Consider the following 12738-nt stretch of genomic DNA (forward strand, 5'->3'; position numbering starts at 1 on the left):
ACATAAACCTATCTTTACTGCTTTCTTAGGGTTAAGGACATCTATTCATGTTTGGCACTTTAGACTTGGTCACCCTTCTTTTGGGACTGTCAATCATGTAATAAAAGGCACATAGTTTACCTATTTCTCATGATTCATCTTTTTTATTTATATTTATATTTATATTTATTATTATTATTATTTTTATTCTTTTCAATTAGGTAAGAACAAGCAATTACGCTTCTCTCCTTCTACACGTGTGTCTGCTGGTGTTCTTGATTTAATTCATACTGAGTTATGGACCTCTCCTATCACCTCCATCGATGCTAGTAAATACTACAGTATTTTTGTTGATGACCATTCCAGGTATACCTGGTTTTATCCCTTGTGAAACAAATATGATGTGTATAGCTGTTTTGTTAAATTTAAGGTGCATGTTGAAAATCAGTTCTCTAGCAAAATTAAACAACTTCAATCTGATGGTGGGGGAATACAATTTCATTCAGTTTCAAACCTTTCTATCACAAAATGGCATTACTCATAGGAAGTCTTGCCCTCACACATCACAGCATCAGTCACGGGAGGGCAGGCTGTCAAAGCCCAAAGAGAGCTCTGATGAGGGGGGGAGAAACCTCGATTTGGTCCCTGGTTGAGGGCTGAGTCTCCAACGAGGAGGCGTGAAAGAGAGCGGCACTGGCGTGGTGGCTGGGGGGAGCATGTTGGGGAGCGGTTCTCAACGACAGGGGGTAGTTACTTTCAGCATACTGCAGGAAATAAGTGGAGGAAACAGGGAAGTACCAGCGGGGGTGCCTCCGGCACCAGGGAGGCTTCCGGCGAGGGTGGGCAGTCCAATGCAAGTGAGAACCGTTGGGAAAATTCCTTTCCAGTTCCAGACGCTCGAGACGTTACAGATGATGAGATACTGGGCGAGAATGGCGGAATGGGGGGAGGATTTGGTGGCGTGAATCACGGCTGCAATATTCAATCGGGAGTTAATGAGATGGCAACGGCAAAGGCAAGAAGTGAAGAGGGGGATTCTGTCTTTAAAAGCGCAGCTGAAGGCGATTTTCCTGAAGCAATTAATGGGGATAACCAAAAAGAAATAGACGGTGGCATGCAAAAGAAGGGGAGTGGTGGGCCTATGTGGAACATGGAGAATGCAAGTGATGGTGGTGATGGGCCTACGTGTAAGGAGTCTAATGCTTTACCCTTTGGAAGCCCACCAAAAATAAATTCTATGCACACAACTAACGTGGAAGCTCATTCAGTACTCACATGGAAGAGGAAAGCAAGAGCAGGTCCACCCATCAGCAATGCTGTTTTCGTTCCAATGGACACACGTAAACGACGAAATAAATGGGAACAGGAAGGGGAATACTGTGGGGACAAAAGAGGGTGAAGGAATGGGAAAAAAAGGGAGGAGTAGACTCGGCTAGATGATACGGTGACGGGATCGGGAGTGGCGGGTGCTGGTTTCCAGCCCCGCCGACCGCAATGAAAGCCTTAAGTTGGAACTGTCGGGGGCTTGGGAACCCCCGCACAGTTCGGGAACTTTGCCGACTGTGCAATGTAAAGAGACCCAATTTAGTTTTTCTTATGGAAACTAAATTAAGACAAAAGAAGATGGAGAAAGTTAGAAGTAAGACGGGCTCTAGAAATTGCTTTGTTGTGGACTGTGTGGGACGGAGTGGGGGCCTCGCTTTGCTATGGGGGGATGAATTGAACCTTGAGATACAGAACTACAGTCGAAGACATATAAACGCCATTGTGAATCCAGTACAAGGAGGGGAGAGTTGGAAAATGACAGGTTTTTATGGAAACCCCGAACCACACAAGCGACACGAGGCGTGGGCTCTTTTGCGACATATTGCTGGAATTGACCCCAAGCCTTGGGTTTGTTTCGGCGATTTCAACGAAGTAACGGTTAGAGAAGAAAAATGGGGTGGAGTGGAGAGGGCTGTAGGTCAAATGGATGCATTTAGGAGTACACTTTCTTACTGTGAGCTATCTGATCTGGGATGTAGTGGAGCGAGGTACACGTGGAATAATGGGCAAGAAGGGGCCTACTTCATACAAGCTAGGCTGGACAGAATGACCGCAAATGCAGATTGGTGTGCCATATACCCAGTGGTGTCTGTTGCGACTGTAGCTGTTATCAATTCAGATCATTTGCCACTTCTCCTTAAAATAGGAGGGGTTGATCGGAGGTATGGAGGGCCTAAGAAATTTAGGTACGAAGCTCAATGGGCGAAGGAGAAAGGCGCTAAGGAGATTATGCGAAAAATATGGGTGAGAAAATTTCACCCAACTGATAGGTGGCAAGACATGAGAGGCAAGCTTGATGGGTGCTCAAGGGGCCTTTATAAATGGAGGAAAAAGGAGGTAGATGCTGCCGAAAATATTCTGCAGCAAAAAAATCAAGAGCTGGAAGCTCTGCAGTGTGATATGGCAAGCTCGGACAGGGAGCATATCAGGGGGCTGCAAAGAGAGCTGCAGGAACTTTTGGAAAAGGAAGAAATAAAATGGAAACAAAAATCTAAGGTGGCATGGCTCAGAGAGGGGGACAAAAATACAAAATATTTCCACGTTTGTGCAACCCAAAGAAAACATATTAATGCAATTTCGAGCATTATTGACGAGCAGGGGCGCTGTTGGGAATCTAAGGAGGAGGTGGAGCAGGTGTTTGTCAACTATTATAATTCATTATTCACGTCTGAATTCCTGACCGATTCAGACACTTGTTTGGCTGAATTGGAATGCTGTGTGACCCCTGAGATGAATGAGGCATTGATGAAGGAATTTTCCAGAGATGAGGTTGTGCTAGCGTTGAAACAAATGTCACCCCATAAGGCACTCGGACCGGACGGTTTTACTGCGGGCTTCTACCTAGACAATTGGGAGGTGGTGGGCGAGGAGGTATGTCAATCTGTTCTTGCAATCTTGAACTCTGGCATAGTAGATAAGGAACTTAATTTTACCTACATAGCACTTATTCCCAAGACGACTAACCCCACTAGGGTGACGGAGTTTCGGCCAATAAGTCTGTGTAATGTTTTTTACAAGATTATTTCCAAAGTTATTGCCAATAGAATTAAGGTGGTTTTGCCAAGTCTGATTTCTATGAATCAGAGTGCTTTTGTGCCGGGGAGGTTGATTACAGATAACATTTTAGCTGCGTATGAGACGCTGCACTCGATGCACACGCGGATGTGGGGTAAGGAGGGGTATATGGCCATTAAATTGGACATAAGTAAGGCGTATGACCGGGTAGAATGGAATTTTTTGGAAGCTATTATGCGAAGGATGGGTTTTATGGAGAGATGGGTAAATCTTATCATGGCATGTGTGCGTTCGGCCAATTATTCCATTTTGGTGAATGGGGTCCCTGTGGGTCATATTTTTCCTTCTCGGGGAATAAGACAAGGTGACCCTATATCCCCGTATCTGTTCTTACTTTGTGCGGAGGCATTAAGCTCTCTCCTTACAAAGGCGGGGAAAACAGGATACATTGAAGGCGTCCCCACCTCTCGGAAAGGCCCTAGAATTAACCATCTATTTTTTGCGGATGACTCTCTTTTGTTTTGCAGAGCGGATTTGAGCCATTGGCATCGGATTACGGAGATTCTATGTAACATCCCCAGCCCGTTAAGACTGAGTTTGCCACTTTTCTTCTTTTACAACAAAATTTTTTGCAAAGATCTATAAGATCTATCAAAGTACTTGAATTAAAAGGATACGATAAATGTATAAAACATTTTTCAAGAGATTTTATTACAAGCGAAATTAGAAAACATTAGATTTTAGTTGCGGAATATCATATCATTACAATAACTTATATGAAAAGACTTTGAAAATTAATAATTATTCCCACCCCATTCCGGCCTCCTATTCCAGCGTCCTTTCTATCTGAAAACAAGAAATAAAACTGAATGAGCCCAAAGGGGGCCCAGCAAGTAAAATCCACAACCATAAATAGTTTTACTCCTTGTTCTCAGTTTTGAAAATCGTTTTCACAAATAAATATACATCCAGCCATAAGAATATATGTACGTATGGTTGCATCTCCCGTAACATATACATACTATTACATCTAGTAATAAATTATCGTTGTAAATCATCTTTATAAATCATCATCATAATACATCATTATAAATCATCATTATAAATCATATCTGTAAATCATCATAGCATATCATCGTTGAAAATATAGTATCATTTTCTCATAATAGGGCCCATGTACACTGTTACCCCTGTGCACGAGGGTTGCGGGTCCTGTGACCATGGCATTGAACTGTGGCCACTGCCATGCCCGACCGTCAATTAACTCTTTCTTGGTGCACTCAACGGTCTAGTTGATGGAATACCACCTTTTGGCATAGCCTCCTTCAGTGGTTTCGCCTCCATCCGAGTATCGGTACCGAACTCTTCTCATTCTTACTTATCTTGGGGCCAAAAATACTCTCCTCCATACACGTGCCCTCATTTCATAAACATTTATCTCATCTCTTGTACTTTTCTTTGTACTTCTTTTGATGCATCTTAGGACAACATGTAGAAGGGTTTATCATCATTTTTCTTTCTTATAATCATCATCATTTCTCAACTTTCTTTTCTCAAAATGGAAACCTTTTCAAATATAAACTTGTTGTACTTAGAAAGCGTTTAAAGAAATAAAAACTTTCTAGAAAATTCATTTAGAAATCTTTCATGCATGCAACATAACTTCATAATACGTAAATAAAATAATAATTTACAGTTTGATACAAGAATGAATAAATGGCATGACATGAAGTAACTTAGAAGGGGTAGTGAATTTACTTACCTCTAGACTGAAGCTAAAAGTGGTATGAAGGAATCTAGTTTGCTCCAATCTGACTAACACCACTAGTATATCTTTTGAAACTAATTTCTAAAGTCCACTATCTCTTGTGTTCTTTCTTTCTTGTAGCGCTTTGTCTCGCCCTTTTTCTCTCTGTTCTGAGTAAACACTCTTAGAAAGAAGAAAGACCGAGTAAAAAGCGGAAGAAGGAAGAATATGTGCAAGAGATGGGATAGGAGTAGTAAAATTGTGAAGGAGAAGAGCTCTATTTATAGGAGAAAATCCAATACTATTCTACCTTCAATTTACAATTATACCTTCATTTTACTATTCCACCTACCCACTTAGTATACCTACCATTGACTATTCTACATTTTTATTCAAAATTCTACCATCCTTATACCTACCATTGACTATTCTACCTTCTTATTCAAAATTTTACCCTCCTTATACCTACCATTGACTATTCTACCTTTACTATTCTACCTACCCATACAATTCTTCCTACCATTTACTATCATATTATTTCACCAATTACCATTCTTTAATTACCACTCTCTGTAACACCATAAATTTCTCAAGAATTAAAATCCTTAGCTACAATGGATATTAAAATAACATCATTATCGAAATAATCTATTTAAATAGCTTTGAAAATTCTGGGGCACTACATTCTATGTATTTATGAAGGGGCTTCCGGTCAACGACTAAATAGAGACAAAACTGCTTTCTTCTTTAGTAGGAACACTGAGCCCCGGATGAAGCAAAAAATTTTGGAGGTGGCTGGAATCCCTGAGTCATAGAGGTTTGACACGTATTTGGGACTTCCTGCTCTTGTTGGGAGGGCTAAAGTGGCTGAATTCCAAGGAATTAAGGCACGGGTGTGGAAAAGGTTGCAAGACTGGAAGCTGAACTTTTTATCTCAAGCTAGCAAAGAGATCTTGATCAAGGCGGTGGTTCAAGCTATCCCAACCTATAGCATGAGCGTCTTTCTCTTACCAAAGACATTGAGTTATGACATAAACTCAATGATGCAAAATTTTTGGTGGGGCCATCGGTCTAATGACAACCATATTCATTGGATGAGCTGGGAGAAATTAGGAGTGGCAAAAGCGCAGGGTGGCATGGGTTTCCGTGACTTATGTGTCTTCAATCAAGCTTTATTGGCCAAACAATGCTGGCGTCTTTGGACCTCTCCGGACAGCCTAACGGCAAAAATATTCCAAGCCAAATACTATCCAAATTGTTCGATTTTGGAGGCACAATTGGGGACAAAACCTTCTTTCGCATGGCGGAGTATCCAAGGAGCTTGCAAGGCTGTCAATGATGGGTTGATTTGGCGAATTGGGTCCGGGTCCAAGGTCAGAATTTGGGGTGATAAATGGCTTAATAACCCATCCACTTATATGGTTCAATCTCCTCCAAGGATACTTAATGGTGCAGCAAAGGTGGAGGAGTTGATTGACCCAGATCGAAAGGGGTGGAACCTAACACTCATTGAGACAATTTTCAATGAAGAGGATCGGGCAGCCATTAATTCCATACCAATTAGTTTCACAAACCAACCGGATAAGCTGGTGTGGAGAGGAACTAAGAATGGAGTGTTCACGGTAAAAAGCGCATATCATATGATGAAGGAACAAGAAAATGGGATCCAACCAGAGAGTTCTATCCGAAGGGGGCATACTGCCTTGTGGAAAGGAATCTGGGACATGCACTCTCCAAATGGTGTGAAAAATTTTATGTGGAGAGCTTGTAAGAACCTATTGCCGACAAAGGAGAATCTAATGAGGAGAAAGGTGGTTGAGGAACCTTTGTGTACCATTTGCAATTTGGAGGTTGAGTCTACGCTTCACGTTCTGTGGGATTGCCCTGCTGCTCGGGATGTTTGGGGGGGAAGCCGAATGTTTTTCCAAAAACGCTCCTTTCCCGGCCCAGATTTTTTCCAGGTGGCAGAAGCTGTTCTAGAACTGGGGGGTGAAAAGCTGTTTCGACTGTTCTCAGAAATCTCAAGAAGGATCTGGTTGAGAAGAAATGGCTGGATGTTTGATCAAACTTTCTCTCACCCAAATCAGATTACTCAAGATGCAGAACTGGCAGTGCAGGGTTATGAAAGAGCAATGGAAACCGATGACCCAGTAAATAGGGAGAGGCTGAAACAACATTCCAGATGGGTTAAACCTGATAGTGGATGGGTTAAAGTGAATGTTGATGCAGCACTAGACAAGAAAGGCGGCAAAATGGGTTTTGGGCTAATCATGCGTGATCATGAAGGTCAAGTAATTGTGGCCAAGAGTATTATGAGGGGGGGAACGTGGGAACCAGCAGCTGTAGAGGCACTGGCTGTCTACTTTGGTGTCATTTATGGTCAGGAACAAAGAGTGCAACAATTGATTGTGGAAGGGGATGCTAAGCAAATAACAGATGCCATTCAAGATGGGGGCCACAATCATAGCCATGTAGGCCATCTGATTGATGATGTTAGACTTGGTCTTAATGCAATCCCTAAGTGGAAAGTAGAGCATGTGAATCGTGAGGCGAATAAGGTAGCTCATAGATTAGCAAAATTGGCTCTTACACAAGCTAATGATATTGTATGGTTGGAAGAGGGTCCCCCTTGTATTCAAGACATTGTATTGACAGAGCAATTGCCTGGTCAATGATCCATTTATAATATAGACACGTACAATTTCTTTCAAAAAAAAAAAAGAATGGCCTAGTTGAAAGAAAGCTCCGCCACATTTTAAACACATGTCTCACCTTACTTGGTCATTCGAGGCTATCCAACAAGTATTGGGTAGACTCATTTCTTACTTCTGTATGTATTATCAATAGACTTCCCACCATTTTGCTTGATAATGTGTGTCCCTTTAAAAAGCTTTTTCTCAAGGCACCAAATTATTCTCTCCTTCGTGTTTTTGGTTGCAAATGCTTCCCTCTTCTTCATCTATACACTGCCCACAAATTAGAGTACCGCTCTAAAGTTTGCATTTTCATTGGATATAGTAATGCAGGATATATGTGTCTTGACCTCGCTTCAAATCGTGTTTATTTGTCCCGCCATGTTGTTTTTGATGAATCATCTTTCCCTACCAAGGATCATGCTATCCTATTCCTGCCTTCCAAGATTAATGCCATTGCTGATCAGCCCTTCATACTCTCGGTAAGCTTCTTTTTTCCTCTTCTCCAAACTGATACAATTGCTTCTTCTGTTGCTGAATTACTATTCCAGCAATCATGGCCTCATAATGTCCAAGAGCAAATATGTACGTGCGTGTATTGAATCCGAAAGCTTTGGCCACCAAAAATTGATCCAACCGGAGTGGGTTTAACTTTGGCATTCTAAAAATGGCATCCAACGATTTGGAACACTTCCCGGCATTCCATGGTTAAGCTCTCTCTCCATAGCTTCATGGTCATTCTCTGTAAATAAATAATTCGATTATTATAAATATATAAAAATCAAATTAATTATCTAAAATTGATTTTTTTTAAAATAAATTAATACATACCAGATATTTGTCTGCATAGTGATAATGACAATTACTCATTAACCGAGGATTCTGTTGTGGTACATTGTACAAGTCGAACCCCTCCATCGACGGCAGGAAGGAAATGAATAAATTAGACAGTTGGTATTGAGGTTATGAGCCTATGAATCTAGCTTATAATCAAGATGACTCATATTTAGATTCGCTTCAAAATATTCTCGTTCTTGATTTCTGTAATTTACCACTAAATGAATGAAGTTTGTCCAGTTGGTTACGTCATATAAAATTAGATGACACAATTGATATATATTGCATTCCACCACAGTACCTATATCCAAACTATTAACAGAGGACTTGTAGATATTCAAAAAGAACAATGACATATCCAAATGTACTATGACATTGACATTCAATTGTTGTCGCATGGCAACTGCTACCAAAAACCTAAAGTATGCTATGTTGCAGCTTATCCCTTCTCCTAACCGATTGTCTCTTATTGGTAGAAATGGAAAAAACACTTAGAGATCCAATTGGTCAATCCTTACAATGTTGTATACATCTCCACAATACAAACCCATCATGTGAAATTCACGAAGTTGAAAATTGATTTCTTTAAAAAAATATTTCATCTCATCACTAAAGCCTATTAGAATTCCAGATACGTGGTCAAACTCAAATAAAGTCTAATTCCACTGACCAGGTGGGACATTCATACAATTAAAAAAAAATTACAAACATATTTAAATGACTAATTAGTAATTATATATTTACATTAAAACAAATAATAATAACAAAAATAAAAGTAGCCATGCATACATAAATATTTAAATCGCAATATTAAAACAAATAATAATAACAAATTAAACAAGAATAGTCCTAACACAAATATTTAAATTACTATATTAAAATAAATAATAATAACAAAAATAAGAATAAACATGCATTCAATACAACTCTACATAAATATATAAGTAACTAATTAGTAATTATATATTTACATTAAAACAAATAATAGTAACAAAAATAATAGTAATCATGCATACAAAAATATTTAAATCGCAATATTAAAACAAATAATAATAATAAATAAAAAAGTGTAGTCCTGCGTTCAAGAAATCAATACAAATATTTAAATCACTATATTAAAACAAATAATAATAATAAAAAAAAACATAAGAATTAAATTAAGGATAATACTAGACATCCCAATACTTTTTCTCAAATGATCTAGTCCATTCAATAAATAAATAGATTTACATTTTTTTTTCTTAAATGAATGTGGGGTCCAGATCATTTGGGAAAGGGAATTTCAGAAAAAATGTTGGGATGCTTAGCAGCCCTCTTAAATTAAAAATACCAAACCGTTGTCCTACAAACATTGGATTTTGGGTACAAGATGCATTTCGGGAAGCTGCATATCGATCAACTCGTTACATAGCGCCAGATTTGGTCTAATGGGCTTATTATCAGCCACATGGAGAATAAAAGAATGGAGTACGAAGGTACAAGAAGAAGTTGCAGGAGAGATAGGCAGAGGTGGAGTGATGCGTGTGATCAGTGAAGTTTTGAATGAATTTACATGTATTGTGCAAGTCAATATATAGAACTTACTACAAAAAAAATAATTTTTTCCTTACTAGAGTTTTCTGACGTGTTATGGTGTCTGACACGTCAGAAATTTTTCTGACGTGGCATTTCTGACGTGTGTTGAATGTCAGATATATAGGAGTCAGTAAATTTTTTTTTTAACGTTAACTGTTTAGCACGTCAAAAAATTTTCTGACGTGTTAAAATATAACATGTCAGAAATTTACTGACTTGTCAAAATTGACACATCAGTAAATTTTAAAAAATTAATTAAAAATAATAATTTTTCTTTTTTCAAATTTTTTCTGGAATTTTTTTTCAATTAAAAAATTTATTAATTTAAATTAATTTTCAAAATTTTTTTTTTTGGAATTTCTCTGCACCACTCCCTCTCTTCTTTTCTCAATTTTCTCTCTCTCTCTCTTCTTTTCTACAGCTCTCCCTTTTCTCCATTTTCTCACTCTCTCTCTCTCTTCTTTTCTCCATTTTCAAAAACCCAAACCCAAACCGAAAAAATCTTCAAAAAATCAATTTGAAAAATCGAAAACCCAAACGTCAAACCCAAAAAATCTTCTTATCTTCTTTTTTTCTTCTCTTCTCCTTTTTTTTTTTATTTATTTATTATTTATTATTTTTTATTTTTATGCTTCTCTTCTCCTTCTCTTTTTCTTCTTCTTCTGCTTTCTTCAATCTGCTGCTTCTCAATTTTTTCTCTTCACCTTTTCTTTTTCTTCTTCCTCTAGAGGGAGCTGCCGTGCAGAGAAGGGAGGTTGAGAGAGGAGAGAGAAAGTGTGGGGAAATAAATGAAGATGGAAATAATAAATAATAAGAAGAGGGAAAAAGTTGAAAATCCCGCCTATTTTTTTAGTGACATGTCAATATTTAGCATGTTAGAAAATTTTGACGTGCTATTTTTTGCTATGTCAGAAAAATATTTTTTTACGTGGCAAAAATAATTAGTGATGTGGCAAAAATCATGTACTGTTTGCCACGTCAGAAAATGGTAGTTTTTTTTGTAGTGCCTACTATTGTGCGTGAATTTACAAACTATTCATGATTTGTCAAGGTATTATAGAATAATGAGAAATAAATATTTTGAAAATAGTTTTATAATTTTTGAACACTTATGAATTAGTTATGGTATTTAGAAAGTGCAAATGTTAAAGCAAAAATTCCAATAAAACAAAACCACAAAATTTTGGAGGACTTTGAAGGTATTAAAAAAAATTGAATTGCTATGATTTTTGGATATGTTGTGGGCTTTTAAATGAAGAAAATTTTAAGTCAAATTTCGTGTAATTTAGAATTAAATTGAAATAGTTATGATTTTTCTAAACTTGAAAGGTCAAGCTGTCAAACAGTTAAAATAACTCAAAATTTATGAAATTTTTGAGTGGGTTAATAATCACATTTTGTCACAATTTTTGGATATGTTTTGGGCCTTTGAATGAAAAAAATTTAAAGTCAAATTTCATTTCATTTGGAGTTAAATTGAAAGAGTTATGATTTGTTTATAATGATTATATCACATCATTCACTTTTTATTAGTATTCAAATAAAAAAAATCACTACAAACAAATTTACTGTGCTTTGTATTGGTTTGCCTCTATTTTCTTGGGATAACTAATTTTTTTTTTCTTCTTCTAATTTTCATAATCTTAGGAGTTGGTTGAAGTTACTATAATTACTTCTATATAAGAATAGAAAAGTAAAGAGAAACTTGTACTCTTTTATCAAATCACATTTTCATACTCTTTGGAGTGGATAACCAATTTTAAACAGATAACTAGTAGAGTTCTCAGCTTTACAAAATTACTTTTCCTCCATACCATTTCCTTTCGACCTCAAGTTTTGTCACAATGTACACCAATTGTCCTATTGTTCCTGTTATTCCCTATGATTGCATTGATTTTATGCAAGAATTGCCACCAACCGTGCATCTTGAATTGCCGATTCCTCGTCTTAGTGAAGCAGAGATAGGTTTCGTTGAAATATATTTAAATTTTCAAAAAACAAAAGTCACAAGAGCTCAAGAAACAAGAGTTACAAGATCGAGCTACAAGAGTTTAAGAGACAATAGTTACAATTATGGTTGTTAATGTACAAGTAAAAGAGACATGTAATATTCATATTATATTTATCTATAAATAGAGTCTTGTATCAAATAATCAAGTGAAAAGAAAATATATAGCTTTAATGTGTGAATGTAGGCCATAAGCCGAACCACCTAAAATCTCTGTATTTCATTTATTTTCTTTCTCTATTTAGATTAATTATTAGTTTCAAAAAAACAATGACATATCCAAAGGTACTATGACATTGACATTCAATTGTTGTCGCATGGCAACTGCTACAAAAAACCTAAAATGTAGTGTGTCGCATCTTATTTCTTCTCGTAACTGGTTGTCTCCTATGAGTAGAAATAAAAAAACACTTAGAGATTCCACGGGTCAATCCTTACAGTGTTTTATACATGTCCACAATACAAACTTGCCATGTGAAATCCACGAAGGTGAAGATTGATTTCTTTAAAAAAAATTTCATCTCATCACTAAAGGCTATTAGACTTCCGGATACATGGTCAAACTCAAATATAGTCCAATTACACTTTTCAACTGAGACATTTATACAATCAAAAAAATTCTACAAACATATTTAAATGGAGTAATGATATTGGGTACACCGGTGTGCGTGAACTGTGTGCATTCCAGTGACGTGGCACATCCCAATTTTTTTTTTTTAAAAAAAAGAACATCAAAAATCCGGCAACCCATCCCCACGACCATTTCATTTTCCCCACAAAAATTTTCCCCAAACCCATTCTCCCTCCACCCAGATTCCCCAAATCCATTCTTATGTTCG

General features: G+C 37.4%; 1 protein-coding gene across 1 annotated transcript; it reads left to right on the forward strand.

The window, feature by feature from the left end:
• The first annotated feature begins 1602 nt into the window (after window positions 1–1602).
• Window positions 1603–7461, forward strand: LOC148585923 (uncharacterized). The gene is made up of 2 exons (XM_088516830.1): window positions 1603–3303; window positions 5602–7461. The coding sequence occupies exons 1-2, from the start codon at window positions 1603–1605 to the stop codon at window positions 7459–7461; spliced, it is 3561 nt and encodes a 1186-aa protein (XP_088372956.1).
• Window positions 7462–12738: the final 5277 nt, after the last annotated feature.

This window comes from Corylus avellana, chromosome 5 (genome assembly GCF_965113065.1).
Source record: "Corylus avellana chromosome 5, dhCorAvel1.hap1.2, whole genome shotgun sequence".
NCBI classification, from domain to species: domain Eukaryota; kingdom Viridiplantae; phylum Streptophyta; class Magnoliopsida; order Fagales; family Betulaceae; genus Corylus; species Corylus avellana.

Coding starts and splice junctions, on each gene's coding strand:
- LOC148585923 (XM_088516830.1), top strand. CDS start 1,603: ATGGAGAAAGTTAGAAGTAAGACGGGCTCTAGAAATTGCTTTGTTGTG. Junction 3,304..5,601: donor TGGGTTTTATGGAGAGATGG/GTAAATCTTATC, acceptor CCTGAGTCATAG/AGGTTTGACACGTATTTGGG.